Source organism: Pteronotus mesoamericanus, unplaced genomic scaffold, assembly GCF_021234165.1.
Source record: "Pteronotus mesoamericanus isolate MK-2021 breed Mesoamerican mustached bat unplaced genomic scaffold, CSHL_Meso_final scaffold_408, whole genome shotgun sequence".
Lineage (NCBI taxonomy): Eukaryota > Metazoa > Chordata > Mammalia > Chiroptera > Mormoopidae > Pteronotus > Pteronotus mesoamericanus.
Genome location: NW_026555315.1, coordinates 6,478,284 through 6,506,206, shown reverse-complemented (window position 1 = coordinate 6,506,206; position 27,923 = coordinate 6,478,284). Strand labels below are relative to the sequence as shown.

At 57.2% G+C, this 27,923-nt stretch overlaps 3 protein-coding genes across 4 annotated transcripts in view; 1 reads left to right on the top strand and 2 right to left on the bottom strand.

Annotated features, from left to right (window-relative positions):
• The window catches only part of ACBD4 (acyl-CoA binding domain containing 4), a 114,847-nt gene that overhangs the window by 79,864 nt on the left and 7,060 nt on the right, over positions 1-27,923 (top strand). The gene's annotated exons all lie outside the window — the stretch shown is intronic.
• On the bottom strand, positions 1,275-8,906 carry SPATA32 (spermatogenesis associated 32). Its single transcript, XM_054593103.1, has 5 exons — positions 8,894-8,906; positions 4,197-4,251; positions 3,269-3,323; positions 1,957-2,924; positions 1,275-1,488 (listed from the first exon to the last, which is right to left on the bottom strand). Exons 1-5 carry the CDS (start codon positions 8,904-8,906, stop codon positions 1,296-1,298), a joined length of 1,284 nt encoding a protein of 427 aa, XP_054449078.1. The 3' UTR covers positions 1,275-1,295.
• MAP3K14 (mitogen-activated protein kinase kinase kinase 14) overlaps positions 9,986-27,923 on the bottom strand; it is a 39,409-nt gene continuing 21,471 nt past the window's right edge. For both annotated transcript variants that reach the window (XM_054592969.1, XM_054592970.1), the window contains 14 exons: positions 26,876-26,945; positions 25,188-25,398; positions 24,468-25,085; positions 23,418-23,555; positions 18,448-18,577; positions 18,091-18,222; positions 17,508-17,612; positions 16,067-16,230; positions 15,420-15,570; positions 13,791-14,165; positions 13,500-13,606; positions 12,892-13,036; positions 11,929-12,029; positions 9,986-11,619 (listed from right to left, as the gene is read on the bottom strand). In XM_054592969.1, coding sequence (XP_054448944.1) covers positions 11,455-11,619; positions 11,929-12,029; positions 12,892-13,036; positions 13,500-13,606; positions 13,791-14,165; positions 15,420-15,570; positions 16,067-16,230; positions 17,508-17,612; positions 18,091-18,222; positions 18,448-18,577; positions 23,418-23,555; positions 24,468-25,085; positions 25,188-25,398; positions 26,876-26,945 — 2,612 coding nt within the window. In that variant the 3' untranslated portion in view covers positions 9,986-11,454. The remainder of the gene's footprint in view (positions 11,620-11,928; positions 12,030-12,891; positions 13,037-13,499; positions 13,607-13,790; positions 14,166-15,419; positions 15,571-16,066; positions 16,231-17,507; positions 17,613-18,090; positions 18,223-18,447; positions 18,578-23,417; positions 23,556-24,467; positions 25,086-25,187; positions 25,399-26,875; positions 26,946-27,923) is intronic.

Below are 27,923 nucleotides of genomic sequence, written 5' to 3'. Positions count from 1 at the left end.
ATAGGTCCAGAGGAGAAAGCTGCAAGCCCCAGGGTCTTGAAGTCAGGGCACGGGGCGGGGGTGTGGGGTGTGGCCGGAGGTGGGGCTGTGGCCTGTCTTACCGCAGCTGCCCTGGGAGGAAAGGGTCTCCTTCTCCAAAGTATGCAAATTCACGGACCACATGAAAGGAATAGCCTAGGAAGCCTGGTCCCCACAGCTGAATGACAGCTCTGGCCCAGCCCCTCCCTGGACACTCACCTCCACGTGTCCCTCTCTTCCCTCCGTCCAGCCTGCTGCCCCTTCTTCCTGTGGCGCCCAGCCCATTCTTACCTGACCACCCCTTCCCTCCTTCCACTCTCCCAGACCCGGGGTACCTCCCTTCCCAGCCCCCGTCAAGGCGGCCCGGCTCTCCAGGCTCCGCAGGCCTGGGCTTTCACTGGACCGGGAGCCTGGGCCCAGGCGGGGGTCTCGAGCCGGCCAGGGTGCCATCTCCCCTTCTCTCCCCGCCTGACTTCTCTCCCCACCCATGACCATCCCTGCTCTCGGAATCCCCCTCCCTCCTTTGCTGCCATCTCTCTCCTCTTCCAGAACCTTCTCCACATTGTCCACGTTCCCTTGATTTGGGGAGCCTTGTGCACTTGTGTGCATGTTTAGTACATGCCTGTGTTGATGTGTTTGAGTGCACGGCATGGGTGGAGTGCGCTCTGCATGAGCATGTGCTATGGGAATGCCTGTCTATATGATGTTCTGGTCGGCCGGTGGTGCGTGTCCGTGCATAGGAGTCCGGGTTGCAAACACTATGCCACGTGGCTGGGGATGCCTGGAGGGCCATCCCTTCGGCTTCATGCTTTCCCTCCTTCCAGCCCCCGCACACAGTCCCTTCCCCCTGCCCAGCCTTCCCCATGGAGAGAAGCAGGGAGAAAAACTCCCGTCAGACTCGCCCTCTGGCCTGCCCAGCCCCACCCCCGGGAGCTTCTCTCCTCAGATGACCCCAGCGTGTCCCTGGCTTCCGGCCCAGGAAGCCCTGTTTTATAACCTAAGAAATGCAGCCTCCGGCAGGGCACCGAGTCTTCCCCGAGGCGGGCCTTGAGTCCCTGGTGCGGTGTGGGTGCCTGGACAGGTGCGCGTGAAGTGGAACAGAGAGGGCTGGTGCGGCCCTCGGGGGCAGGTGGGGCCGGGGTAGCTAAAAAATGGGGGGCCTTCCTAAAAAATTGTGACCAGGACTCCGCCGCCAGGCCAGCTCACTGGCCCAGGAGCATCTGCACCAAACGTCTGAGCGGGGGGCCGGCATTGGAGGCTTTATTGGTTTTGTTTAGTCACTTCTCTGGGGGAGAGGGGGGCGACAGCTTAAAATGGATTTTCAGCAATAATGGGCTCCCTTTCTTGGTTCCTGGCACCGAGCTGCAATGCAAAAGAGAGAGTGTCACTTGGGCCCCGATGGGAGGGTCAGGGGAGAGGGATGTGCCCAGAGCCAACGCTGAGGAGGGTGATGGGTAAGAGGACCTATTCCTGCGGCACATGGATGGGCAGCTAACGTTCTGTCCTGGTCATTTGTCCCTGGGAAGCAAGGGGAGCTGGAGGGCCGTCCCCTCTTTTGCCACTCGAAGGTGTCCTGAGCCCAGGGCTGATACCATCCGGTTCTCAGCAGGGCAGTCGCTCGCGGGGGCATTTCCAGCGAGGGAGAGGCTGTCCGTCCTCTGGGTGAGGCTAGACTGGCCCTCCCCAGTTTGAACCCAGGTCCCTGCCTGCGCCCTGGGAGCGCTCACTCTCCATGGTCCCCAGGCGACCTCCGGCCCTGGCCCTGGCGCTGCACCTCAGTCCACCGGAACCTTGTTTCCATCAGCCTTTATGAGGTCACCGAGGTTGAGACATCAGAGCCCACTCCAACCACCGCCCAGCCCCTCACTCAGCGGTTCCCCGCCCACGTGTCCTAGCACAGCCTCCTCTTGCGGGGAGCTGCGTGCCCTTCTCACTTACTCTTTCCTGTCTTCTGCCGGTGGAGAGGACATGGCTGGCGTCTGCAGAAACTTCACTTTCCCTTCAATGATAGCCCTGTAGGGCGCCAGCCTGCTGCAGTCCAGGTAAGGGGGAAGGAACTTCTGGTCTTTCTGCTTGCAAGCCTTCTTTGGCTCCCCGGCTTCCAGCAGTTTCTCTGGTGGCTTCTCTAGCAACTTAGAGAGCCTTTCCTGCTCTGGCTCCTCCTTGGCAGGCCGAGTGGCATTCTCCATCATGGGCGCGGGTGCAGGCTCCGCGGCCTTTGCGTGGGGAGCTTTCATCATTTGCCCCAAACTGGGCAGGCCCGCCTTGCTGGAGGAGGCGATGGCCAGGGAAGTTGCGAAGTTGACCAGATCTTCTAGGCTGATGGCCGTTGCGAGCTCGGAGGAGGGCGGGTGGGTGTCCGGTGGCTGCCCGGAGCCAGTGTCCGAAAGCTCCGGCTGGGGGCTGGGGTTCCTGAGGGGCTTCTCGGAGCCCAGGGTGTCCTTGGGGACCGACTTCTGGTTCGGGCAGCTGGCGGGCTGGGCTGTGCTCTCCTGGCCAGGCTGCCTGCTGGCCTCCCACTGCAGGCCCTGTTCGGAGGCCTGGATGTGCTTGTCCGCCCAGAAGAGGTGCTTGGAGGTCTGCACGCGGATGGAGTGATGGGTGGCAGACGCTTGCTCCTCCTCCATGTGACTCGGGTAGCTGGAGTTCGACCTGATGCTCCACTGGCAGGCGTCCCGTGGCACCGGCTCGTCCGTGTAGGGGTGGACGGGCTCGATCCTGTAGGTCTGCTCCTCCGGGTCTGCACCTGCACTGCAGGCCTCCGGGTTGGAGACCAGCGTGGCCTCGGACTTGAGTGTGGGGGCCAGGCACCACTCCAGCGGTGGCACAGCCTTGTCCTCCGCTGCTGTCTCCAGTTCCAGGTTGACGTCGTGTGGGGACTCCAGCTCTACCGATTCGTCCTCCAGCTGAAAAGTTGCTGCTGAAAGCTGAGGCGCCCCTGCCCCTCAGGCCCTCCCTAGCACCAGTTCCCTGCCCTGCTGCCCCTGTATCTACCCCCCAATTCCCCACACTTGCCTCTTTGCAGAGACCTGCCTGGGGCAGGAAGGCGGTGTGAGCGCGCGTGCGTGAGTGCGCGTCTGTGTGTGTGTGAGAGAGAGAGTGTGCGAGCATGCCAATGCTGGCCTGGTACTAGGGCCCCAGAATTGTCAAGAGTAGGGGCTGGTCAGAATTTAGGGAAGGTGGGCCTGGCCTCCGAGAACCCTGCCCCTTGCCTACCACCTCCCCACAAGAGGCGGCCCTCCACCATTACCTCTGTCTCATCTTCCTTTTGTGTCAGCTGGAGCTGGTGTCGGCCTATGTCAATCCTAAGACAGAAGGAGACAGTGGGTGTCAGGGCTCCACGGGGCTGTCATGTTGACTTCAGGGGGCAGGGGGGTCTCCGGGGCCCACAAGGCCTCCTGCCTTAGACAGGGGCCGGCAAGACGCCCCCAGCTTCTCTGCTGTCCCCATTCCCACCCAAAGTTCTAGAGCTGTGTTCTCAAACTTCAGTGAGTTGGGAAACGCAGGGAGAGCTTGCCAAGGCGCACCCCTCCCCCTGCGAGGAGGGATCCAGTTGGCTGGAGGCCAGGCCCAGGAACCTGCATTTCCATCGAGCATCCCAGTGACTCGCTGCAGCTCACCTGCACCACCAGCGCCCAGAAAGCGGCTCCTTGCAGAAGGAAGAGCCCAGAGCACTGCCCACCCCGCATCCCAGCCTGCTCAGCAGATGTGAAAAGAGGAGGGCTGTGTGTGGGGGGCGTGTGCGTGCGTGGAAGGGTCCCTCAGTTTTTGTCGGCAGTGCGCTGGCAACTTGGTCCTTGCCTTCAAGTCCTCGCCATGTGGCCCCCTCGCCTTCCTTAGGAACCTGCTCACCCCCAGCTTGGATGGTGCTGTCCTTACAGCAAGGTGGACCTACGGGGTCAGGTCCCACCCATGTCCCCGGGTGTGCCCCTCTACCCCTCAGTCTTCCTCCAAGGCCGGTGACGGAGGGCAGAAGCCAGAGAGGGTGGCACCCCTTGCCCCCGCCATGGTCTTTTGGCCTGGATACTCCCCTTGGGGGGATTTTGAAAACAGGCAGGATGGAGGGAGATCCTGGGTTGGGGGGGATATGGAAACTTGGCAGCGGTGGCAGGGGGTAAGGGCTGGTGGTCCTGGAAGGTGGGGGAGAGCTCCTCTGATGATGGGGGACTGGTTCTCACTGTGTGTCTATAATGTCCACCGAGTCCTTGGTACAGCAGGGAAATCCATTGGCACCTGGCAGAGAGAGGAGGTGAGGGCAGAGGAGCGGCAGGCGGGCACTGATCCCTGAGGGGCTCTGAAGCTGGGCTGGTGGTGATGCTTCAGCTCCCCCCCCGCCCCCCTTCCCTCTCCCATGTCAGCCCTCATGTGCCCCCTCTCCCTAGCCAGCGTTACCAGTCCTGTCCTTCACGTCTGCTCCCCGCCGCTTTCCACGCTGCTCCACTCTGGCCCCCCCATTCCGGGTGAGTGCCAACAGTACTTCCACTTATTATCACTAACCCAGGCATTGTGTTGAGCACTTTCTGTGCTTTATCTCATGGATTCAACACAAGAGGTTCATCCGCCTGAGATCCTTCAGGGATCATTCAGGAAGTCAGCATTGGAACGCAGTTCGGACTCAGGAGATGGAACTGCCCTGCCCCGCGAGCCGTCCTATCGAGGAGCCTGGAACTGTGTGGGGTTCCCTGCTGTGCCCACATGAACCTTGCTCATCTCCCTCCATTCCTGCTCCTCTGTCCCCTCCTCCGCTTTCTCTGGCCAGACTTCAGATCTGCCACTCACTCCGGCCCCTCGCATCCTGAAGTCCACCCTCTCTTTCTCTGGCTTCTCACCCCATCACCCTGGGGTCAGCCAGCATTCTCTCCCCAGGCGCTTGCTCTGGGGTGATGCTGACACGGATCTGGTGAGTTATGGGCCTGGATAACCCTCCGCAGAGGAGGCCCCTCCCACCCTAGGTCCCTCCCTGGAGGCTTGTATCTTGCATGTCCAGGGGTGAGGGGTGGGAGGCACCAGGCTGTCCCATTCTTTGCTCTCCAGGGGAGTAGACAGAGGTTGATAGCAAGGTTATCATGGCAGTGAGCACGCTGGGTCCTCATGAGCCTGGAGCGTGGCAGGAAGTGACAGCCTTGGCTCTGGCTGAGAAGACTTGCTCCCAGGATTATATCAGAAGGATCGGAATGTGCTGTGGCCTCCTCCTAGGGACGTGGAAGCTGAGGAGGGTCCTTGCATGGCTGGCCCTGGGGCCGGGGTTGGGCGCGTCCGTGTTCAGCCTTGGGTCTCTGGATCGGCGGGTTGCTGGGCTAGGAGTCTGTGCGCCACCAGGGACAGGCAGCCGTCTCTTCAGAAGCCTCCGTCTCCTCAGCGACCGATGACCGCGGCTACTGCGCTCCCTTGGCTGTCTCCCCACCTGCCTCTTCATCTCCAACCCCACCAAGTGCTGCTCCTCCCCAGGCTTCTGACCTCACAGCCTTCCTTGCTTGTTTACAGAGTTTCCCTGGCAATTGAATCAACATCCGCAGCCTTAACCCTCCTATGAACAGCAAGTGGGTGTGGGCAGGAGGAGAAATAGTTATGGTGTGAACCTCACAACGGCACTGGGGCTTGGAAGCCAAAGTCTGTGGCTGACGAAACTTGGGGCTTCTGGGACATGCTGTAGTATGTGAGATAACTTCAATTTCCAATTTCTGGTTGTTAGAATATAGAAATGTATTGATCTTGTATCTTACAACTGTCCTGAAATCCTGTTCTAGTTTTATTTATTTTTTTATAGATTCCAGAAGGTTTTCCACATAAACAGTAATGCGTGTGACTCAAGACAGTCTTACTTCTTCCTTTCCAATCTGGATGTCTGTCTATTTCCTTTTCTTGCCTTATTGAACAATCTCCAGTACAATGTTGAATAGAGCGGAGGGTAGACATTGTGCGTTGCTCCTGAGCTCCGTGGGAAAGCATTCAGTATTGTCACCATCAAGCGTGATGTCAATGGTCATTTTTCTCAGAGATGACTTTTATTGGGTTGACAAAGTTCCCTTCTATTCCTAGTTTATTTAGTTTTAAATTAGGAAGGGATGTTGGATTTTTGGTTTTTCCGCATTACTGAGATGATTATATGGTTTTTATATTCTGTTCACATATTATGTCATATATAACATGAGTAGTTACATGTTACTCTGTTAAGTATTTTTATGGTAAAATACATTGATTTTTTAAAAAATGTTAAGTCAACCTTACATTCCTGGAATAAAGCTCATTAGGTTTTTTTATACATTGTTGAATTTGATTGCTAACTATTTTTCTTTTTTCTTTTTAGAATTTTCATATATATGTTCATGAGGTATTCTAGTGTGTAATTTTCTTTTCTTGTAATGTCTTTGTCAGGTTTTGATAGAAAAGTAATGCTGGCCTCATAGAATGAGTTGAGAAGTAGTCCTTTTTCAATTTCCTGAGTTTGTGTAAAATTGGAATTCTTTTTCTCTTTCTGTTTGGTAGAATTCACACGTGAAGCTTGTGAACCTGGGCTTGGAGTTTCCATGGAGAAGGTTAATTACAAACTCAACTTTCAAAAATTGATACAGGGATACTCCGGCCTATCTATTTCTTTTTTGTTATTGTGGTAAATATATATAACATAAAATTTTCCATTTAAACTCTTTTTCCCCCCTCACCTGAGGACAGTTTTCCGTCGCTTTTAGAGAGAGAGGGGAAGGGAAAGGGGTTGAGAGAGAGGGGAAGGGAGGAGGAGGAGAGGCTCCGGTCGGAGCGGAGCTGGAGCTGTCCCCGCTCTGGAATTCCCACCTTGTGTCCTACTGTGAAGATGCTCAGGGCTCACCCCTTCCTGCAGCCCTTCCTTCCAGACTCCACCTCACGGCCCTGGGCTAGGGGCTCCTTTTCTAGTCACCCCACCCGGCCCCTGCACACCTCCATCTGCGTGTGCGGCCTTTTGCGCATCCTCAGTTAGAGGTGGGGAGGGCATGGGGGTCACTCGCTTTGCATCTCTGATGCCCTGCACAGAGTCTGGCACAAGGTGACGCTCAGCAACAGTCTGTGCAAAGAAATGAATTCCTTCCCCTTCTCACCCTGCCAAACCCTGCGGTTTATCCTCCACTTCTTATCTCGGGTTCACACCCTGTGCACTCACACGAGCACGGCTGATGCGGTTTTGCGCGTCCGACACTCTTCCTTTGCAATCTCTCATCTCTTTATAATCCCTCTCCCTGATTCATCCTTCATCCTCTCACCCAAATGAGAAACCTGGGCCACGTGTGCCCCGCCTCGCTCCTCCAGCTTCTGCTCTTCCTACTGCAGCGCTGGCTGCGCACGACCCCTCCCCGACTCCTACTGCCGCTCTCCTCCCGTCCTGACACCAAAGCCAACACAAACCCCGGCCTTACTACCTGCTGACACTCAGTGCTGAGTGCTTTACGCACATTCAGCCCTTATGGTGCTTTTCTTTATCCTTGGGTGTCTTCAGGGAGCTCCTGAGAGGGGCTTCCATTTCGTTTGCTCTTCAGTTGTGGCCCGCTGGAAAGCTGTGGCCTGGCCAAGTCTTCCCCTTCATCTTCACTTTATTCTATTTCTTCACCCACCTTCATAACGCTTAGATTTATCAGAGTAGTTTGTCTTTGGATGAAGTCAGCTGCTCTTCCATTGCCAATGGCTATGCTTGCTTGTAACACTCTAGCAAACAGCTGTTTGTTGTTTATTGCCCTGGTACAATTTTGTGCAGTCTTCATCCAAAATCAAAATAAATGCAACACCTTTACTCTTCCTGGTGTCTTTATCTTTCATTATAGTAACTTTCACAACTTTGCCATGCTTGGAAAATATCCGGTATAAGTCATTGCTGGTCAGGGGACAGTGCAAGTTGGATATACGCACTGTGCTTTTCACTTGGGGCCAACCCACCTCTCTTCCTCAGGTGGAGTGGGCCGGGAGAGCTCAAGAGCGAGTCCTCTGCTCAGCTGGGGCTCAATCCCACCTGTTCTGTGCGTCTCCCAGCGGAGGCGGTGTTGTGCGCTGGGAAGGGTCAGGCGCTGCAGATAAGGAGGCTGCAGCAACGCCTCTTCCTGGCTCTCCTTAGTCCCAGGCGCCTGGGGTGGCGCCGGGGGTGGGCCCGGGGGGCAGGCGCTTTTGCTGACCTACATTCTAACTTTTAGTCAACTCATCTGACCCAGGGCCTAGCTGGCATAAGAATAAGCCCTGAAGGAGGTTCAGTAAATGTTGCATAAATTTGTTATCCCAAAAATCTGGGAAAGGGGATCAGCTGCTCTCTGGTTGTTGATTATTCGTCCATTTTTTATAAATGCTGGTCTATGTCTTCCTGGGAGAGAAGGTCCTCATTGCGCTGGGGATGAGACCCCATTATTAGAAACCGGGGAGACCCAGGGCCCTGAGGGGTAAACATCTTTCTTCCTTGGTGCTCATTAAACATTTGTTGAAGTGGATTGAGTTTTGCTTTCTGCAAAAGTTCCAAGCCTCAGCCAGGGACAACTGGAGTCATTTTAGCGGTTATCTGCGGTTTGGGTAATTCGTGAGTCGTTTCCCAAGCACAAGCCCACGGCTGTTTAGGTGTGCCCAGAACCGCTGGGCAAAAACCCTCTGTATCGGCGGCCTTAATCCCAAGGTGCGCCCCGTGCCCGTGCACATGCGCGCTCGTGCACCGCGTAGGGCCGAGGCTGGGTGTGGGGGTTGGGGCAGCAGCTGCCCCCGGCGGAGATGGTCGGGGATGGCGAGGGCTCTGACTGGGGGTCACCTTTCCTCAGGCGCCGGGCCCGAGGCCAGCACCCTGCTCCCTCCGCGCCCCGCCCCCTCACGTTCACATTTCTCCGCCCGGTCCGGCCCTGTCGTCCCTCCCCGCCGAGCGCCCGCCCGCTCCCACCTGTCACCCCCATGCTGACCGAGGAGGCTGTGTCCCGGCAGTGGGGAAAAGGGTGGTGGCTGGTGCCCCTCCGCCTCCAGTATGCTCTTTGGTTGGGGACAGTGGGAGGCGGTGGAGATGTGGGGGACGCCCGCGTCTGTGATGTCGCCGGCTCTGTGACGTCTCGGCAGCGAGTCCCGCGGGCCGGGAACAGCGCTCAGGATTTCCGGCGCGTGGGTAGGAGCGGCCTCTGGGGGCGACCTCCGCGGAAGGCGGCCGCACCTGGCTCGGCAGCCAGAGCGCCTCTCCGGAGACCTCGGGCGGCGCTCGCTCCTCCGCAGCAGGCGTAGGACGGCGAGGCCAAGCCTGGCCTCTTCCGGGCTGGCCCTTGCACCTGCTCTGGGCGCCCTGGCACAGGCCGCTGCCCTTTCCGTGTACCCAGGGCCCCTCCAAGGACCCACTGAACCTTCGGCCTTTACCCCAAGGTGTGCACGCGCACACACACACACTTGTGCGCGGCTTCAGGGGCTGTGGAGCCAGACGAAGACAGGCACCCCGTGAGCTGGTGGCACCCACCCTGACAGGCCCCTGTCCCGTGACCAAGGTACCCACAATGAGAAGCCATTTCTGACTACATGCAGGCATTCGGGAGGTGGCGGGGAGGGCAGGGAGTCCAGGCCCCTTCCCAGGTCTGTCTGGCGGAAGCCTGGCCTCAGGTGCTCCAGCGGTGGGTGGTGCAGGCCTTTTCTGGGCGCGCAGTGCGCCCCCCTGTCCAGACCTGGTCAGTGCCCAGGCCTTCTCTTGGACGTGTTCCTCCCCTCTGCCTGGCAGTGTCCGGCAGGGACATCCCTGCTGCCACCAGGTGGGGCATCTTGCCTAGCTGGTCTGAATGGATAGCTCAGAGGTGGGGCTGGAAGCACCCACTGGGAGGGATGGCAGGAAAAGCAGCCCCAATCAAGAGTTGAAAACTGCCAGTGCCCCAAACAAGGGGCAGACTTGACAAGGGCCCACCATGAAGGCCAAGGGAAGCAGCTCCTGGGGTCTGAGTTTCGGCAGAAGGCAGGAGAGAGCGGAGACAGCCACGGTCCGGATATGTTCCTTTACCCCAAACTTTATTGCTTACGGAGGTCTTTACAACGCAAACCCTGCAGTGCCAAGGCTGCAGTTCTTCCTGTGTGGGGGGGCCGGGGCCTCTCCCTGGGGAGCGGTATGGCTCCATGGGGACAGCTGGACAGAAGGCACCTTGGCAAGTCATGGGGACAAGCTTCTCCCAAGGAGGAATCTAGCAGGTCCCCCAACCCCCAATGATTCACAGTTGATTAATGCTACATGAGTCTCAATCAGCTTCTGTCCCCTCCCCCAAAAGGCTGGACTGAGGCAATAGAGAGAAATTGGGGAGGGGGGCTCATCTTAAAAGAGATTTGGACATTTGAAAGGGTCACATGCGTGGAGACAGGTCGAGACTTGAGTCCCTTCGCCCCATCTCCTCGTCTGCTTGTGCTCATGCGGAACCACTGACCTGCCCTTCTGGAGGGCAGGCAGGAAAGTGCTTTGAGGTCATCAGAGTGCAAAGTGCAGCTGGCAGCGCCCCTGTGACCAGGGGCAGGGGGTCAGTGAGGGCACACGCCTGTACTGTGGCTTGGGGGGCTGGTGTGCAAGACGCTGAAAGCCGTGGCTCGGGTGACCGTGGCGCCCGCACCTGCCTCTTCCCTTCTGTTGATCCCGCCCTGTCCTCTGAGGGGCGCCTGTCGGGACAGCCTCACATTACTCGCCCTTCACTTCCCCAGACGAGGGAACCGAGTACCAGCTAGCCAGGCGGTGCTGGGCCTGCAGCTGGGGCGCAGCGCCTGCTGCGCTGCGGAAGACGGGGGGCCAGCAGCGAAGGGGCGTGTCTTTGGGGACCGAGAACCATATCACTGAAACACCTTCTTCGGTCCTTTGCTGATGCCGAGCCCAGCACAGGACCTGTGTGACAACGCCATGAAAAACGTGGTGTGTCCTCCCACGGAGGCTTCCCAGCGTCAGGCGTCCCTACCTCCCTGGCTCTGCCTGAAGGGCTTCTAGGTCTAAGAGGGGTCGACGGCCAGGCAAGGCTGCAAAGGGGGTCAGAAGGCCCCCGGTTTACCCAGGGTGGGCACACCGCTGCCTGGCCCTGTCCTGGACTGGGGTGTGGGTCTTTAGACACTCGACCCCTCACTCCTGCCTGGGGCCGAGGGGCTCGCTCGCCCCTCCCCGACCTGGGCTGGACCTCTCTCCTCTGACTGCCAGTAAGTGGTCACCGATGCAAAGGGGTCAGGCCAGGCTCTTTGGACCACGGCAGAGAAGACCCTCTCTGTTCCCCGTGGGAAGAGGCCTCCTGCCTTCTTCTTCCTCCTCCTCACGTGGGCACAGGGTGTTCTCTTGGTGGGTCAAGCAGGACATGGGTGGGAAATCCCGGGAGACATTTTGCTGGTGCCCACTTTCTCCCTGGTCCCACTGCTGAGGTCCCTGGGAGCAGCCCGAGCCTGTGTCTCAGTGGCAGCACTGGGCACCGAGAAGGACGGCTGCTTCTGGCTGCGTGGAGCCGGCGGCAGAAGACGGGGTTAGGCTCTGTTCTCCAGCTGGCCGTGCTTGACCCTCCAGCTCCAGGCGAAGCTGCCGTCTGGGGCCAGGGTGCACTGCAGGTCGATGCCCGAGTCTGGCACCTCCATGTCATAGCGCACAGGCTGCCCGTCCTTGGTCACCAAGCTGAAGGCTGCAGCTGGGATCTGGGGCAAAGGAAAGCAGGGGGCCTGAGACAGTGGCTTGGGGCTCAGAAGCTCCCTGGAAGTACAGCGCGGAGACATGACTCCCTCCAGCCACGCAGGCTGCCCCGAGGGCGCTACCTGCCTTTTGCCTGGTCCAAGTGTGGGCCCTGAGAACCCCTCAGTTACCACTGCCAGTCTTGCTCTGAGCCCCGGGGGGCATTTGAGGCCAACTAGTCTCTACGGGGCCATTTCTACTTATTCCTCTAGTTGGACTGCACAAGGTGCACTGGCTTCCGGGACTCTGTTCCTAAGCGTGTCCCTGCCCCTTACCTGGCTGCTGATGCCAGTTGCGATGTCTCCCACCTTGACCCGATGGAACTCCCGGATGTGTAGGTGCTCGCCATTGAGGGACTGTATTTGTACTTTCACACCTAGAAGGCAAGCAAGGGGACTGTCAGGAAAGTGGCTGCTGGCGCTCCAGGTGCCCTGAGCAGAGGGAAGTGGGTTGGCTGTGAGGACGCTGCACAGGTGATACTTAGTCTTAGGTTAAGGTTAAACACCTGCTAGCTCTTCCCGGCCATTTTCTGCCAACACCAGAATCTGGCCTGCACAGAGCAAAGAGCTAAGGTTGGCTTCTATGGGGAAGTAGTGCCCCAGCATGCACACAAAGCAGAAAGGAACTGGAAGCAAAGATTCCTAAATTAGACGGCAGGCAACTGAGGCTGTGATGTTTCCTGAGCTGGCGCGGCCTCTGGCCTGTCGGTGCAGGCTTGAGACCATGAGTCACACTGGCCCCAGGGAGGGCCAAGGAACTGCGAGCTGACGAAACCCTTGTTCTCTTGAAATCACAACATAACTTATGCAACCAAGCTTGGAAACTAGGTTCTATGTATGTTCTTCTCTCCAATTCTGACTTCAAATCCCAGAGAAGGATTCCAGCAAACTTGTGGCTAAGTTCCTAATTTAAATGCTCGTGGGGCCCTGTTCTTCCTTGTCCCTTCAGAAGATACTCATCGCTCAGTTTCTTGACTGCAGGCCAAGACTCTTGACTTCCGACTTCTGAGACCAGCGGCAGCCCTCGAGGGGCATGGTCCCTCTGCCCCGCCGGGCAAGGGTTGTTGGGGCCTTTGCTCTAAACTGACCCAATGGCCAGGTGCTTCAAGTTCTGGCTTCCAGATGCCTTCCTCTCCCTTCCCCTGTGCCAGAGGAAGGGAGACAGGAGCCTCTCGGGCTACCTAGTCCCCCGTGGAGCAGGGGCTGGGGGCTGTGGAGCAGGTGGGGGTTGGACTGTACCGTTGAAATAGCTTGGCGTGTCGGTGGGCCGGCCCCGGGCCAGCACCATGTTCCAGCTGGAGCTGCGCGCCTCGGCCTGGCTGCTCCACGAGTGCACGCCGGAGCTCAGGGTGTCCCGCGAGCTCTGAGAGGCCTTCGATGGGTTCTGGAACAACACAGGTGGGCATGGACTCAGGCCCTGGGCTTGGGCTTTGGTCTGCTTTGGGGCAAGGGGCCCTGGGCCCTCCCCTGCGGTGAGGAACTGCTCTTGTCTGGTGCTCTTGTCTAGGCTGGTGCATGGCTCCACTGGACACTTGTGGGGCTAAGCGGGGAGCTGAGGTCTTGGGGCCCCCTGGGCTGGCAGAAGGTGGGGAGTGTTCCTGTGGGAGTGTTCCCAAGACTCTCCCCCCACCACCCCCGGAAGCCGAGCCATTCCTTCTCTCCTGGGTGTGCAGGAGATGGCCTCACTCTGAGAAACCCGAACTCCCTGCCCCAGTGAGGACGCCCCCGGGAGGAATGGTGATCCCACCACCTCCCTTCTTTACCCACTCCATGCACACAGCCCTTTCACCAGCTGGACATGAAGCCACCCGCTCCGTGCCCTGGCGCCTGGTGCATGGCTGACTCACCTTTTCACTGTCATCTGACAAGGAGAAGCTGTCGACGCTGAGGCACGAGAGAATCTGCTCCTGTTCCTCCAGAGAAAACGGCTGCGACAGGCTATTCAGAAACAGCTCTGCAGAAGAAAGCAGGAGGTGGGTGTGAACAGCTGGGAAGGGCCTGGCTGCGTCGTCAGGGCTCTTTCCGCACGGACTGTAGGAGCCGATCTCTGGGGAAGGAGCTAGAAGGAGAACCCACGCTGGCTGGAAAGAGGAGGAGGCCCAGGTCGTGGTGGGGCCCAGGGGCCATAGCGCCCGTACCTATTTCCAGCTGCTGCAGTTCCTGCTCGGGGAAGGTCGCCTTCCGTTCTGGCGAGCTGGGGTTTTTCGTGGGGGCTGGGTCCAGGGAGGACAGAGGCAAGGGTTCCCACATCCCAGACTCCTCCTTGCCCCAGTTCAGGCTTGGACACTTGTTTCGCTCTGGGGGGTCTGGAGGTAGAGGAGGTTGGAGCTTGGGGGCCCCGCCTGGGGTGTCCTCGGCTGGCTGGGGCCCCAGCGTCCCTGGGGACAGCTCCCTGGGCAGGGCTGGGAGGGTCTGGTGAGGGTGGGCTGGGCTTGGTGGCGGATGGACTTGGTGTGACGGCGGATGTCTTGGCTCTTTATATTCTCCCCTCCAAGGGCTCTTCAGGCCTCCCACTAGGAAACAGAGAGCACAGAAGGTGAGGTGGACACGGGCCGGCACAGCCCCGGCTGGGCCGGGGACCTTCCTGCGCAGCGAGGGAGGACTCTTGCCTCACTAAGGGACACGCTTTAGGAGGGCGGCGTATGGTCTCCAGAGGAGGCCTCTTCTGCTAGATGGCCTCCTATAATGGGAACAGGACAGTATTTCTGGTTTTTATTCCATTTTCCCCCTGGGTAACAGAAGCAAATTTAAAAGTGACAGAATTGGTTCCAGAGAAGGACTTTGTTACTATTCATAGTTGAGAAGATTTAAAAACCACTCTGGGGTAGCACCAACTAAGAGCTCCCAGCTAAACCAGCCCCCTTGACCCTCGGCCTCCCTCACTGCCCCCTCTCCGGTCAGGCTTCCTGATGGGGGCAGACAGCGCCGGGTCATCCTTTTAACTTCTGCTTATGTTTGCAGGCGGGACTACGCAGGTGTCTCTCCTGTTGTATTTATTCCCTCTTCATTCCCCCGCCTACCCCTCAGGTAGCATTGCATTACATTCAATGTGTCATTTTGGGTTTGATCTTGTTCTTGCAAAGTGTTTCTTGTTTCTATTTATTTTTTTAATTAAAAAAAAAAAAAAGGCACTGTGCTGCAGGCCTCGCTCCACGGGGCCTCTTTCCACCCCGCACTGTGGGGGTGGCCAGCCAGGCTGCCCTGTGACCGGGGAGTTGCTGCAACCGCTGCGTGGTGCTCCGTGGGGCATCCCCCATCCTCGGCCTCTCTGCTCCCCCAGGGAGGGTCCCCCACCACCCCCGCTCCCCTCCCGCAAACAAGGCTACAGCGTGTGTCCCAGCGTGTCCCCTCGTGGATCTGGTGAGAAGTCCTTGGGCGGCCCCCTGGGTGGAGCGTGGCTCATGGGGCTGCCAATGGCTGCCTGGGTGCTGCCAGGCGCTCCCAGCAGAGCCGGAGGGCTCCTGTCCCATGTCCCGGCCGACACTCGGTGCTACCGACTTTCCCTGATCAAATGGCTGAAGCGTGACGGCTGGCTTTGTTGCACATTCTCTGCTTACTATGAGCTGGAGCCCCCTTTCGGTATGACCCCGTTCCCCCTCTGCACAGGATGACGCACTTTCATTCACATCGCCTCAGTCTTGCCAGCGAGTCCGACGCTGGCGTCACCGCCATGCTCTACGTGGGAAACCGAGACTTGGCAGGTGGACTGCCCTGCTCCTGACCACTACGCGGCCTTGCGGCCCCTCCCGCCGGCGCAGGGCTCTTACCGTGCTGCAGCGCCAGGCTGACCTTCCGCCACAGCTCCACCGCCGACGCACGGCGGACGGGCTCTTTCCTCAGCCCCTCCTCGAGGGCCTGGGCGGTGAGGGGGGCGCAGGAAGGAGGGATCTCCCTCACGGGCGGAGGCTCACTGGCAATCTAGGGGTCAGAGGGCAACACATGAGGCCTGCCTCCCCTCGCCTCCCAGCACCCGGTTTCTGTCCTTGCTTCTCTGGCTCTCTCCACCCCCGCGGGGCTGGGGTTGGTCACCAGACTGGAGGGCCGGGGGGACAGTGTGGGCTGGGCCTCTTCCAAGAGAAGGGAGAAAGGGCCCAGGCAGGACAGGCCGGGGCCAGGCGGCAGGACGCCCAGGGCCTCCAGGCCCAGCCTGTCAGGAGGCAGGCAGAGGTGTCCCGGGGCCAGGCCCACGAGGAACTCAAGGAGGCCCCTCACCCAGGATCTCCCCTTGGGCCCTCAGATTTGGGGGGCACGTATTTCAGCCAGGATCCCATGTGTATGATGAGGCCTCTTCCTCTTCCCCGCTCCCACCTGCCACTGAAGAGCAGCTAAAATGCAAGGCCACCTCAAGCCTGCAGCCGGGGCCCCGGGGCCCGGCTGGCCTTTCCTCCTGGCCGTCGCGGGTGCTGCCACTGACCTTGAGGCAGAGCGGCCCTCGGAAGTACTGGGTCCAAGGGTGGCAGCCGTTGAGCATATGTAGCATCATGCAGCAGCTGCTCCACACGTCCACCTTGGTGTCACAGGGCTTGCCCATGACCACCTCTGGGGCCATGTGGGTCTCTGTGCCGGGGATGTAGTCCCCTGCGGAGGCGAGGACACAAGAAAATCAGCCGCGGCCTCTGACAGGCAAGAGTTTCGGCAACGCCCGCCCTAGTCCCTTCCTGAGATGCCTTGAATTTGTCTCTGTCAAAGTGCGTTAAGTAGAGATAAAGCCTCCATCTCAAACCTGCTGGGGACGAGCTGAGTCAGGGGTCCTGCTGGGGACTGGTGCAAAGCATACGTCCTCCAAATATGGACTCTGCCCTTCGGACCTAACCCCTGAAGTGCTTTGTAAAACTGGGGAGGGGCCTGGACTTTGAAAATTGGTTGGAGAAGACTAATTAATGGGATCGCGTTCCTGAAATTTTAGTAAGTGAAAGAAAATAATAGAAAACTTATGTGCATAAAAGACTAGAAGATTGATACCAGGTGTAAACAGTATTTTTTTTCTGGTGATCTATAGTTTTTATTTTTGCTTAGCTCTACTTTCTGCAAATATATTAGAAAAATTATTTGTGTAATAAGAAAAACACGAGGCATTTTAAAGTGGAGGGCAGGCATCCACATTTGACCGACATCTTCAGAACCAGCATCACAGCCCTTTAACAACAAACAATCACTTCTGAAAGGGGTTTTTTTCTTTAATCTTAATGAAATCATTTTATGTTTAATGCTATAAATAAAAAAAGCAGGGCACAAAATTGGGTTATAATGGCCTTCGCTATGCACAGAAAACAAAAAGATCCCGAAGGAATTATGTAAAATATTCATGATTTTCTCTTGGGCAAGAGGAATGGTGAGAAGTCTTTTTTTCCTTCCCTTCTATACCACTTAACTCGGTAGTTGCCAAATATCTTACAATGGGTGTGGATTATTTTAATCATCAGAAAAATCTAAGTTAAAACCAGATATTTCTCCAGCTACAAAGCCCAGGCCTTTGTGCCCCCCGAAACTGGGCTCTCAGCGTGCGGAAGGCCGAGGTCACAGGCTGGGAGCGTGGCTCGCCTCCAAAGGCTGGACGAGAGGGATGGAGCCCGGAAGCCCCCAGGAGAGGCCCCGGGACCTAGGGTGGGAGTGTAGCCTCTCCGGCCTTCTCTGTGCGACAGGAACATCAGGAATGAGCAGCTGACCGGCATCACTGACAACAAGAGCCTTATATGCTACCCCAGGGTGGTGCGGGGCTGAAGTATATTGGCAGACACAGAGTGCTCACATCTCTGATTGCCGCTGTGGACGGTACAGGAGCAGGCACAGGGCTAATGCTTGCTAAGGCTGCTGGCTGTCATAATCATGGGGAGAGGCGGGGGGCAGCTGCCTACCTGTGAGCAAGGAATTCCCCAGGCCGTCGGGTCGAAGGCACACAGCATGGCCAAAGTCACAGAGGGCTGCACGGCTCCCATCATTGGACAGGAGCACGTTGTCAGCTGCCAGGCCACCCCAGGGAAGAAGAGGAACAGGTGAGTCACCACGGGCCCCGGCCCAAGCTGGACCTCCAGTAAGACAATTCTCTGGCTGACCCTGCAGGGCAGCTGCTGCTTCTGATTAGTTTTATTAGTCAGGGAGGACGGGGGGAGGGTGTCAGCTCGGGCTCGAGGCAGGCGGCAGGCAGGAGTTCCAAGAGCGATGGCGCAGAAGCAGTTTACTCCTGGGGACGCTGACACTCAAGCTGCCCCCGCCCTCCCCCAGGGGTCACCAGTGGGCAGGGGCTCGATCTGTAGTTTTCTGTGGGTGCCACCCACTGGAACTGCAGTGCCAGGCTGCGGGCTGAGAGAACACGTCCCCTCCCCACTGGCACAGCCCTGCCAGCCTGACTCGGGCCCTGCCCCTGGAGGTGACCGGAGAGGCCCAGGAGATCGGGCAGGACGGGGAGAGGGCGCAGCCCGCCAGGGACCAGAGCCTCACCTTTGACATCGCCGTGCAGAATCCTGCGGGCGTGGAGGTATTCCAGCCCTTCCAGGGCCTGGCCCAGGTAGTAGAGGGCTCGGTCCTCCGGCAGACAGCCCTTCTGCTTTATGAGCTGACCCAGGGACCCACCTAGGAGACCAAAGGCCAGTCTTTACAGGGGGCTCTTCCAGGCCTCCAAGCCAAGAGCAGGGTCCCCGGAAGGGTGGGTGGTAGAAAAGCAGGCCTTTCCTGCCAATGTCACAGGGTCAAGAGGTTAAAAACGGATTGACTGGGGACCGAGGTCAACGTGGGCAAGACTGGGGGAAACCTTGGCTCTGAATTTTGAGGGAGAAAGAGTGGGACCTAGCTCCTCACCTTCCAGCAGTTCCATGAAGATGTTGACCCAAGGACCCTCCTTCACTGCTCCGTACAAAGGGACAATCCTGGGCGAAGTCAGTCCTGCACATGACGTCAGCTCCTCTGCCCGAAACATATCAACTCGCACCTGGAAGGGCCCAGAGGTGGCCGCGAGTCAGGGTGAGGGGCCAGGGCTGGCTCCCTGTCATCCTGCACAGAGACTGCGGGTGTTCCCCGTGATGATTCTGAGGCCAGGCGAGGCCCTGGTGGGCCTACAGGACCCTCAGAGGCTAAACTGTGCACACTTGGGGCCAGGGGCAACTCCCAGGACTTGATTAAAGTTCTGCAGGGCTGGCCTGTACAAAAACACAAAGACCTGAAGTCCTTATCCAGGCTCCTGGCATGCTGCCCGCCCTCAAATCTGCCAAACACAGGATTTTTCTTCCTCCAACACGAGTGTCTGGGCATTTCTAGGCCACAGGATGTCTCGTTCATCAGCACCCACACCACTCCTCAGATGCTGGGTTTCTGACTTATCTAACGCCAGCGTGGGTGCTGCCAAGATTCTGACTCTGAAAATGCCTCAGGGTCCTCGGCACTCTTCTCTTATGATTGTCTTTTTCCTTTGGGGACCAAGACGTCCACGTAGACGGCGCAGTCCTGTTTATTCTGTTTGCAGCTGTTTCCCCAGCATCTGGGCACAGGACAGGCTCCTAGGGAGGGGTTTGGCCACGGACTTTCCCGCTGTGCATTGGCAGGCCCAAGAATACCCGTTCCCTTTTGCAGCGACCCGTGCGGTGCGGCAGGAAGAAACAGACCCTGGATACCAACATCCTGGGCTGAGACCCCGGCTGAGCCACTTCTAAAAGTAGATCAGTTCCCCTAAGCTATGCGTTTCTGTAAGTGAAAGGCGGGGGCAGTGGCATCTGCTCCTGGGCAGAGTGAAGATTTGAAGGGATGATAACCAGCCACCCGGCCTGGCAGCCAGCGGGCGCTAGCTTCCCACCTCCTCCCCCCAACTCAAATAAGAGCAGCTTATCAAATGCTTAGACTTCCTAAATAGACTTGTTCTCCCTTGGCTGCCCGGGATTCTCATGTTCGCCTTAAGCGGTACCACCAGGGGGCGCCAGTGGTAGCAAAATCAGCCTGGAAGAAATTAGTCAGGACTGGGCAGTTTTCTATGGAGAGCTGCTGACTTGGCAAACAGGAGCTCCGCGATGTGGGGTTTTGGGACTTTCACCTATCAGTGGAAAATGTCTCTCTTCTGGTTATGTAAAGAATATCTGGTTTTGTTAATCAATTCGCATGAACTTTGACTCTCTGTCAGTGTTTCCAGCTCTGAACCTGAATTGGAACTAGTTTACCAATGGGACTTGTATTAGCAAATGTCTGTAACCTTAACTGCTCCCGAACTGTTAGCCAAAGCACCTTGGGGCATCACAGAGAACTCAGAAGGGCACGTCAGGATATTTTCACTTTTGAAATAACAGCAATGACGTGCATCTGCAGGGCACGGTGGAAACTGCTCGTGCGAGGTAGTTCACTTTCAACGCTAGACCAGGCAGCCTCCTTTCTGATGATCTAGCTTTAGGAAACTAGGGTTTTGGAGGTGATGGTGATAAATACTTCAGGCAAAGCATGTGGAGCAGGAAACAAAGGTGGTGATGGTGTCCAGTCTGATTTCGAAGTTCGAGAAGTGGCATGGTCCCCAGAAGGAGGACGTCCCATTGGTAATTATGGTTGTTTAAGAACAGAAGAAAAAATTTGCGTTCAACTTATGTGTAGTATTGTGTGTGATTCAAACGGCTACTAAGTTGTTAGGATAAAGACATTATTTGACCTAATTACTTAATACATGGAACTGTTAGGTCCTTGTTATGGCCTGGGGCACCATGGAAAAATTAAGAGCCATTATGAGCTGGGAACCAGGAAAGTTTGGGAACCTCTGCTTTCACTTTCAAGAGATCCCTAAGTCCTCTAGAGTGGTCCAGCAGTGCTAAAAATGTTGCCACTCATCCAACCAAGGGGGTTGAAGGAGACCCTTCAAAACACAAGCTGCTTTGGAAATCTGTGCCAGCTCAGGGAACGGAGCCGAAAGGGAAGTCCTGAGCGAGCGAGGCCGTGGGGAGGACACGGGGGCCATGTAGCCCAGTCCACTGCCCCTCTGGCCCGCCTACCCTCTCTGGACTTCAGTGTCCTCATCTGGAAGGTGAGGGGCTGGACTGTGATAAGGATGTTAATGAGAACTAATGTTTAATGCACACTTAGCACATGCCAGGATCATTGTTTATTTACATCCTACAATAGCCTGTAAGGTGATATTATCTCCTCAGAGCAGGTGCTTTGGGACAGCTGGCTTTAATTGGCTAAGGCCACACTATCCCGGATCAGTGGCAGAGTCAAAAGGAGACTCCCAGAACTCTGTGCTTGAGCCAGATGTTCTCAGGTGAACAGTTCTTAACCCTCTTTGCGCCATAGGCTCCTTTAAAAATCTGATAAATGACACAGACCCTTCCCCACCAAAAATATGTATGTGTCCATACATGCCACACGCACAGACACACAGATGCGCGCACATGCACTTTAGAATAAAGTTCCAGGAGTTCATGGATCCTGTGAATTCACCCACTGACTAGGATGAGAACTTCTACATTGGTTGGTAAAAAGCACTAGCGCAATGCGTACGTACCAGTAAGGAAATCTGTCCATGATATCCTTTTATATGAAAAAAAACATGGTACAGAATAACCTGTAGGGTGCGATCTCACTTTAATAAAGGAAACAGCTACATGTTTATATATATATATATAACAAGCCTAACAAGATTTATATCAAAGAATGGGACTGGGGAACAGGGAGACTTTTGCTTTTTGGGTATCATTTGAATTCTTTTATAATGAGCCTGTATTTATTTGCAATTGAAAGAGCAAACAAAACCTTAAAAAACAAAAGACAAAAACTCTACATTAAACCCTGGACTTGTGACCAGTCAGCATCTAGCTCGGGGCCATGGACGCTCTAGAGGACCAAGGAAGTGCGGTCTGGGCCGTGTGCTGGGTGCTCCCCAAGGAGCACTGAAGGGCATGCAGACTTGCTCTGACCCTCGTGCAGCCTGACCTCTGATCCCTCCCCCCATCCTACCCCCTCAGCAGGGGACTGTTTCTTGGGTCTTCCAGCCAAATATCCCGAAGGACCTCACTGCCTGCCCTACCCCCTCCCCGGAGAACATGGAAAGGAGGGGCCGCTTGCGCAGCCAAGGGCAGCTGTGTGGCTGCCCACAGGCCGTCCCGCTGAGACCGTGGGCAGCAGGGGAGCTCCAGGAGTGGACGCTCTGGCGAGCCCCAGCAGAAGCGGAAGCGCGGGGCTGGTGGGGGGAAGTCAGGGTAGCGCTTGGAGCTTTCCTGGCTGCCTTGGGGAGGTGAGAAATGGAGTATTTGTCCTCTTCTACTATATTAGGGTTGTTTACCTTGTTGCCTGGGACTCTGAGAACTTTAGCAGGAGAACAGCTGAGAAGCCCGGTGACTAAGCTCCCCAGAACTGGCCATTCATCGCCAGGGCACTTCGCACCCTCTGCTCTCCTCCCACCGCCTCTCTTCGGGGACAGCTGAGCCTTCTCCGGTGGCCTGGGGAGGGAGCTGTGGCTGAGGAGGTCAGGCACGTGGCCTTGGCATCCCAGTGGAAGATGACCCAGGCTGGCAAGAACTCCGCACATGTTTTAGTCAGTGGGGGTCGACGAGGGTGGAGCTTGATTATTTGACACAGTATGTCTGAAGTTTGGGGTAATACCTACGGATAGTCCCCTCTCTCGTCCTATCACCCTGAGGCTCAAACTCTAGAACTCTAACACCTTGGCCCCTGTACAAGCCAGGAAGCCAGGTTTATTAACATCAAAATCTGTCTTCACCCCTTAAAGCTGCAGGCACCTACTTGTCGAGATGCCCTGACTCTGCACAAGGCCCGGTCTGGCTATTAGGTCCCTTTCCACTTGGCGATCAGAAGACCTTTGACAAAAGCCACTTGAAAGCAAGGTCCTTCTCTGAGCTGGTTTATTCTGCCTTGCCAACAGGCCCAGGAGATGGCCCACAAAAGGGTTTCTGGTTTCTGGCCTTGGAGGTCCTGGATGCTGGCCTGGGGCCAGGGAAAAGGTGGCTCCCAGGCAGGGCGAGCTGAGAGTCAGAGGGAGGAGACAAGGTGGCCACGCCCTCCCGGTTTGCGGGTGTGCGGCTGGTGGGCCCGTGTGTGACTTGACAAGGGGGGCCTCAGCCCCAGGCCCAGCTGTGTGGCTCTGGGCAAAAGGCGCAGGACTCCCTCTGGTCCCCAGTTCTAATATCGGGCAGACGAGGGAGTGGAGAGGTGATTCACGCCTCTGCCTCTAAGCGAAATCCTAGGAGCACAAGTCCTTCTCCCCTCCTTCCCTGAAAGGTGGTTCAAAGGTGGGCTCCAGTCAGACAAACCTGGGTCTCTTGCTATGTCTCACTGCCTCCTGATGTCTGTTTCCCATGAGCTATTGCTCCTGGGCGAGAGCAGGCAGAGTCCGAACGCAGGCCACATCAGGCTCCCCACACGCACGGCCTCCGCCAAGAGGCACCTGCTCAGCAGAGGCTCTTGCTCTTGCGATTACCTTCTGGTCCAGGTGTGGAGGGGCCACTACGTGGGTAGGGGTTTCGGCCCCACACGAATAACGATCCGCCCACCTTCCAGGTTTACTAGCCCCTGGCGCAGCATCCGGGGTGGCCCAGGTGGCACACACACTCTCAGATTCCCTCTCACGTACGCACCTGCCAAGTGCAGCTCCCGGGCTGGGATGCGTGATTGAAACGGCCCCGGGGGCTGCTGGGACAGCCAGGCTCCACTACCCAGTTAGACTCATGGCCACCCTGTGACCGTCCTTGAAGGAGAGCAGAGGGAGAGCGACAGGCCCCCTGGCTTCCTGCTCCAGCTCCTGGAGCTCGGGCATGTGTTTTTTTGTTTTGTTTTTTTTTGCATACCTTTTTGACGGCACACTGGAAGCCCGTCTGCTTGTCCTCCATCCTGTGCACCTCGCCGAAGGAGCCTCTGCCCAGGCAGGGCTGGCGCGTGGCCCAGTGGACCTCCTCTCGGTACTCGTAATCCACTGGCTTCAGTTTCTGGAGTTGGCAGGAGAAAGGCCAGTCTCAGCGGCTGAGGCCTCAGAGGGACGCGCAGTTACAGTTGGGAAGGCTGTTCTTGCCAGGCCGCGGGGGCTGAGCCCGCACAACCCCAGACACCGCCCTGAGCGGGGGCTGGGAGGGCGGGACCCAGAGGGGCTTATGGGGATGAGGCGAAGGTGGAGAGGGCCTTGCGCTGCCCGAGGGAAGATGGCCCTCCTGCTGAAAACCCTCCCAGGCTTGTGGGTGTGGGACAGAGATGGAATTCTCAACAACCCTGACAATGAAAAAATGTAACTCAGTGGCTAAAAGGTCGAAGAAGGGAAGGACAGTGAAGGGGGCAGGTGCCAAGGGACAATGTCAAAGATGGATGGAAAAAAGCCCAGAAATATAAGTGTGTGAAATCCCTTAAAGTTACAAAATTATCTAGTAAGAGAACTAGAGAAAAAAGGGGAAAGAAGGGAGTAGTGCAGAGGGGCAAAAGCCTCACGTTTCGTATTGGGGTCACTGGCTAGGCTCGGAGGTTGACGTTTGCTTACTCCTGCTTCTCAGCATATGTATTATTTATATAACACACAGACGCTTCAGCAGTAATGAAGTATAACCAAACAGAACTAAAAATAGAAATGGCTAAAAAGACAGAAGAGTGAGCCCAGAGGTTGAGTGCGGGGGTTACTGCTTTTCATCCACAAGAAGTAATTCGCTATGATTTCATTTTTTTAATCACACGCATGAGTGATTTTGATAAAGAGAGAAAATTATCCCCCTACAGGGTGGGAACTTGACAGCGGGCCTGGCGGGCTTCCAGCGAGGCCCCTTCTCCCACAGCGGCCCCCCCCACCCTGATTCCCAGCTGCTGCCGTCGACCTAGGACGTGGTGGTATGTGTCCACGTGTTCGGAGGGTCACTTACCTCCGTTAGCAGGACCCCTTCGCTGTCCTCAGTTTTGGGGCTGGGCTCCTGGGGCCTGGGGCCCCGCGCTGTCCACGTCTTGGCCAGGCTGGCCAGGCTGTGGGGCTGGCCGGAGCTCACGCTACCCTGCAGAGCGTGCACCAGGTACTCCTCCACAGAAAACTTCTCAGGAGTGCCATGAGGCGGGCAACTGGGCTCTGGGGGAGGGCCCAGCAGGGGCTTCTGATTGTCCACACAGGCCAGTTTGCCCAGTGGGGGGCCAGGCAGGGGCTGGGGGCTATCTACACAGGCCAGTTTGCTCAGGAAGAAGGACTCCAGGGCGTGAGGTTTCCAGGGCTGCAGGGGGTGGAACGGGAAGGGGTGGGGAAGTCTGCCGTAGGGGAAGGGGTGAGCGGGCTGGGGCAGGGGGCCTACATCCTGGGGGTGGTGCAGTTTCCACACGTGGTTTAGACATTGCAAGGGGCTGATCAGTTTGTGGAGTTCCGATCGAGGCAGTGCTGGGCGTAACCCCTCCCCGAGTTTCTTAAAACAGAGTTGGCCAAGGCCTGGCTCCTTCAGAGGCTTGGTGAACTGGGGGGCACTTCTAATATACGGGGTGCCGAGTGGGGACTCGTCCTCCTGCGGGAAAGCACAGGGGTTAGGACACAGGCCCCGGGCCAGGGCCCAGGTGCTGTCCCTAAGGCCCCAGGGTCCGGGGCGGGGGATGACGGTGGGTCTCACCTGCACAGGGACTGTGCAGCTCTCCTGCTCGGGGGTCCTGGGCAGGGGTCTGGCCAAGGCCACCCCCGCCGGAGCCAGGGACTTTGAGCTCTTCTTCTTGCGTTTCTTCCGGGCTTTGCTGCGACGCTTCCCCTTCCAGCACACACGGGCCATTTTGCCCTCGGTTGCGTGGGCCACATTGTTGGGGATCTGATCCAGGCTCTCAGACTGGCTGTCAAAAAGGGGGCAGATGTGCGCTTTGAGAGTGAGGAGGCGGGAAGACACAACCGCTCAGGTAACTGGGGTCAGAGCCATAGACAAATCCCAGCTTACTTGGTGCCAGTGGGAACATGCGAACGCTCCTAAAACCCCGGGAACCTCCGTTTTCTCATTTATAAAATGGGTGTAGTATTTTCTGCCATGTAGGTGCAGAGTTTTAAAGAAACAGCTCACCTAAAAAGCTAGCCTCAGTGCCTGGCCCCTAAGGAAGCTTCCAGTAGACAATATTACTATTGTGACAGGGTGCACGCTGCTCTCCTGGACACATACACCCACCCCTGTGCTCCAAGCTGGGCTGCCCCTGCAGGTCCCGAAAGGGACTCAGAGAGTCACACTCCATGGTGGCATTCTTAGCTCTAAGTGACAAGAGTTTGTTTCTGCCACCTCCAGAAGAAGGGACAGTTGAGGTCGGTCACCTCTGATACCTGGCGGCCATAGGAATGTGAGGAGCCACAGGAACAAAGGCCTCTTGCCTGGGCTGGTGACCGGGAACCAGGGGAGCCTTGCCTTCTCTGATGGCCTGAGGCTCCCCACCACCAGGGACCTCACTTGGCTCTTACCCCGGCCGGACCCGGCCTCAGCCTCACCCGCCCCCCTCCCATGGCCTCATCTTCTGCCTCCACAGAGGAGACAGGCCCTCCCCGGTCCTGGGCGGCTGCTAGAGGCCTATGCCCTTCTCTCAGGCAGCTGAAAGAAGTGGTCCATCAGAGACCCCCTGCCCTGGGTGAAAGGCATCAGGGGTAGTGTAAGGAATTTGACCAAACACTGAGCATTTCAGGGTTCAAGGGTAGCAGCCCTCCCACAACTTTTTGAATGACTGGCAGTTTCCAAATTCCAAAGATAGAAAAGTCCGCCTCGTGGTAGATGAGGAAGTTGTTTCCAGGTTCAACTTTCAGTTGCTGAAAGTCATTGCTGGGGACAGGAGCCTGGGAACAGGCTGGGCCTCGCCTGGCCTCCTGCCTTTGCGGCCACGGAGCCGTGAGCCTGTCCATCCCCCCTGTTTGCAAACGCATGTTCCTCCCAGGGTGGGTCTCACAGGAGAAGAGACAGGGTAGGTTTCTCCCACAGTTCGAGGGGCCCCCCAGGCCTGCACTTATGGTCACACGCCAGTGAAAAAGTGACTCGTGTTCCCAGCACCCTCCCTAATTGATGGGAAACGAGGGGGAGCAGCAAGGGCTCCGAGGAGAATAAAAATAAAATGTCAAGCCGATGTGACCCAGAGGCGTCATCCACACACTGTGCAAGGCTTTCGAAAAGCTTATTTGGCTGAGAGAGCAGCTCAGCCAGGAAAGCCTGGGCGGCTTCCAAGCGCTGCGCCACAGGTGCTGAAGGAGGGAGCCAGGGGTCACTGGGGAGCGGCTGGGCGAGCGGCTGGGGGCGGGCGGACGCTGGCTCAGCGCTCTGGGTCCCGCGCGAGCTCACCTCCTTACCTGTACTGTTTCGACCCAGCGATGAAAATCCGCTCTGAAAAGGTGGGGCTGAACTCTTGGCTATTCTCACCTTTGAAGGGAAGAGAAAGGGGGTGGACAAGCAGAAGGGAGGAGAGAAGGAACGGGAATTCAGCACTTAGGAGAGAGGCGTTCTACAGACGCCCTCTCGGGCCGCCCCGACCCGCGCCCGGGGAAGACCTCCCTCTGTCTGGTGGCCTGCCTCTTCGCCCATGCCAGCTCCTCTTAGGGACCGTCTCACCTCGCCTTCCCAGCTTAAGGGTCGAGAGCAGAGGGTGTGCCTATGATATGGGGTCACAGGGCAGCCACCTCACTTCATTTACTGTGAAACTTAAGTGAGGTGATCTATACAAAATCCTCAACACAGTGCCTGGCACATAGAGCAGCTCAATAAATACAAGCTATTACATATGTACACATACATGTATATGTGTGCTTCTGGGTGCATTATTCCATTACGTCACTCACTCCATTTCAGTTTTTATTCTCTTATCTCTCCTCAAGAACCAGACAGAAGGCAGTGGAAGACGAGAAGGGGGTATGTGGGCGAAGGCACCCCAGCTGCCTGTCTTTGCCCCCAGAACCCTCATGGGCTGGGGAAGAGAGGAGACTCCTGGCCCGACCCAGCCCTCCCGGGCGCTTCTCAGGCTCTGGCGGCAGCCGTCAGTTCAAGTCATTTTGAGGTGCTGTAAGTGGACGCAGAGAGGACCGGGCCAGGCTTCGTCCTGCAGCTGCCTGTGGCCTGTCCACTTGCCGGGCAGGACCCAGAGCAGGTGCTCATTCTTAGGGGCACGGCCCCCCGGAGGTGGAAGAGAATGGAGCCCCAGAGGGGCTTTCCAGGAGACCTGGCCTTTCCTGTCGCTGGCCTCTTCGGAGACGCTTAGGCTGCCCAAGGTCACAGCAGAGGGCCAAGGGCCTGCTTGATGACCCGGCAGAGAGTTCCCAGGACCTGCAAAGCCCCCAATTTCCTGCCTCCCAGCTCTCTTCTCTGTGCTGGTTACAATGGGCAAAAGCCCCCATTCGCCACCTT

What these genes read in the sequence shown, in the direction of transcription:
- SPATA32 (XM_054593103.1), bottom strand. An exon ending in GTGGACATTATAGACACACA is followed by an intron (nt 3,324 to 4,196) that starts GTGAGAACCAGT and finishes CTTCTGTCTTAG; the next exon opens with GATTGACATAGGCCGACACC. An exon ending in CCGGCAGAAGACAGGAAAGA is followed by an intron (nt 1,489 to 1,956) that starts GTAAGTGAGAAG and finishes CATGTGCCGCAG; the next exon opens with GAATAGGTCCTCTTACCCAT.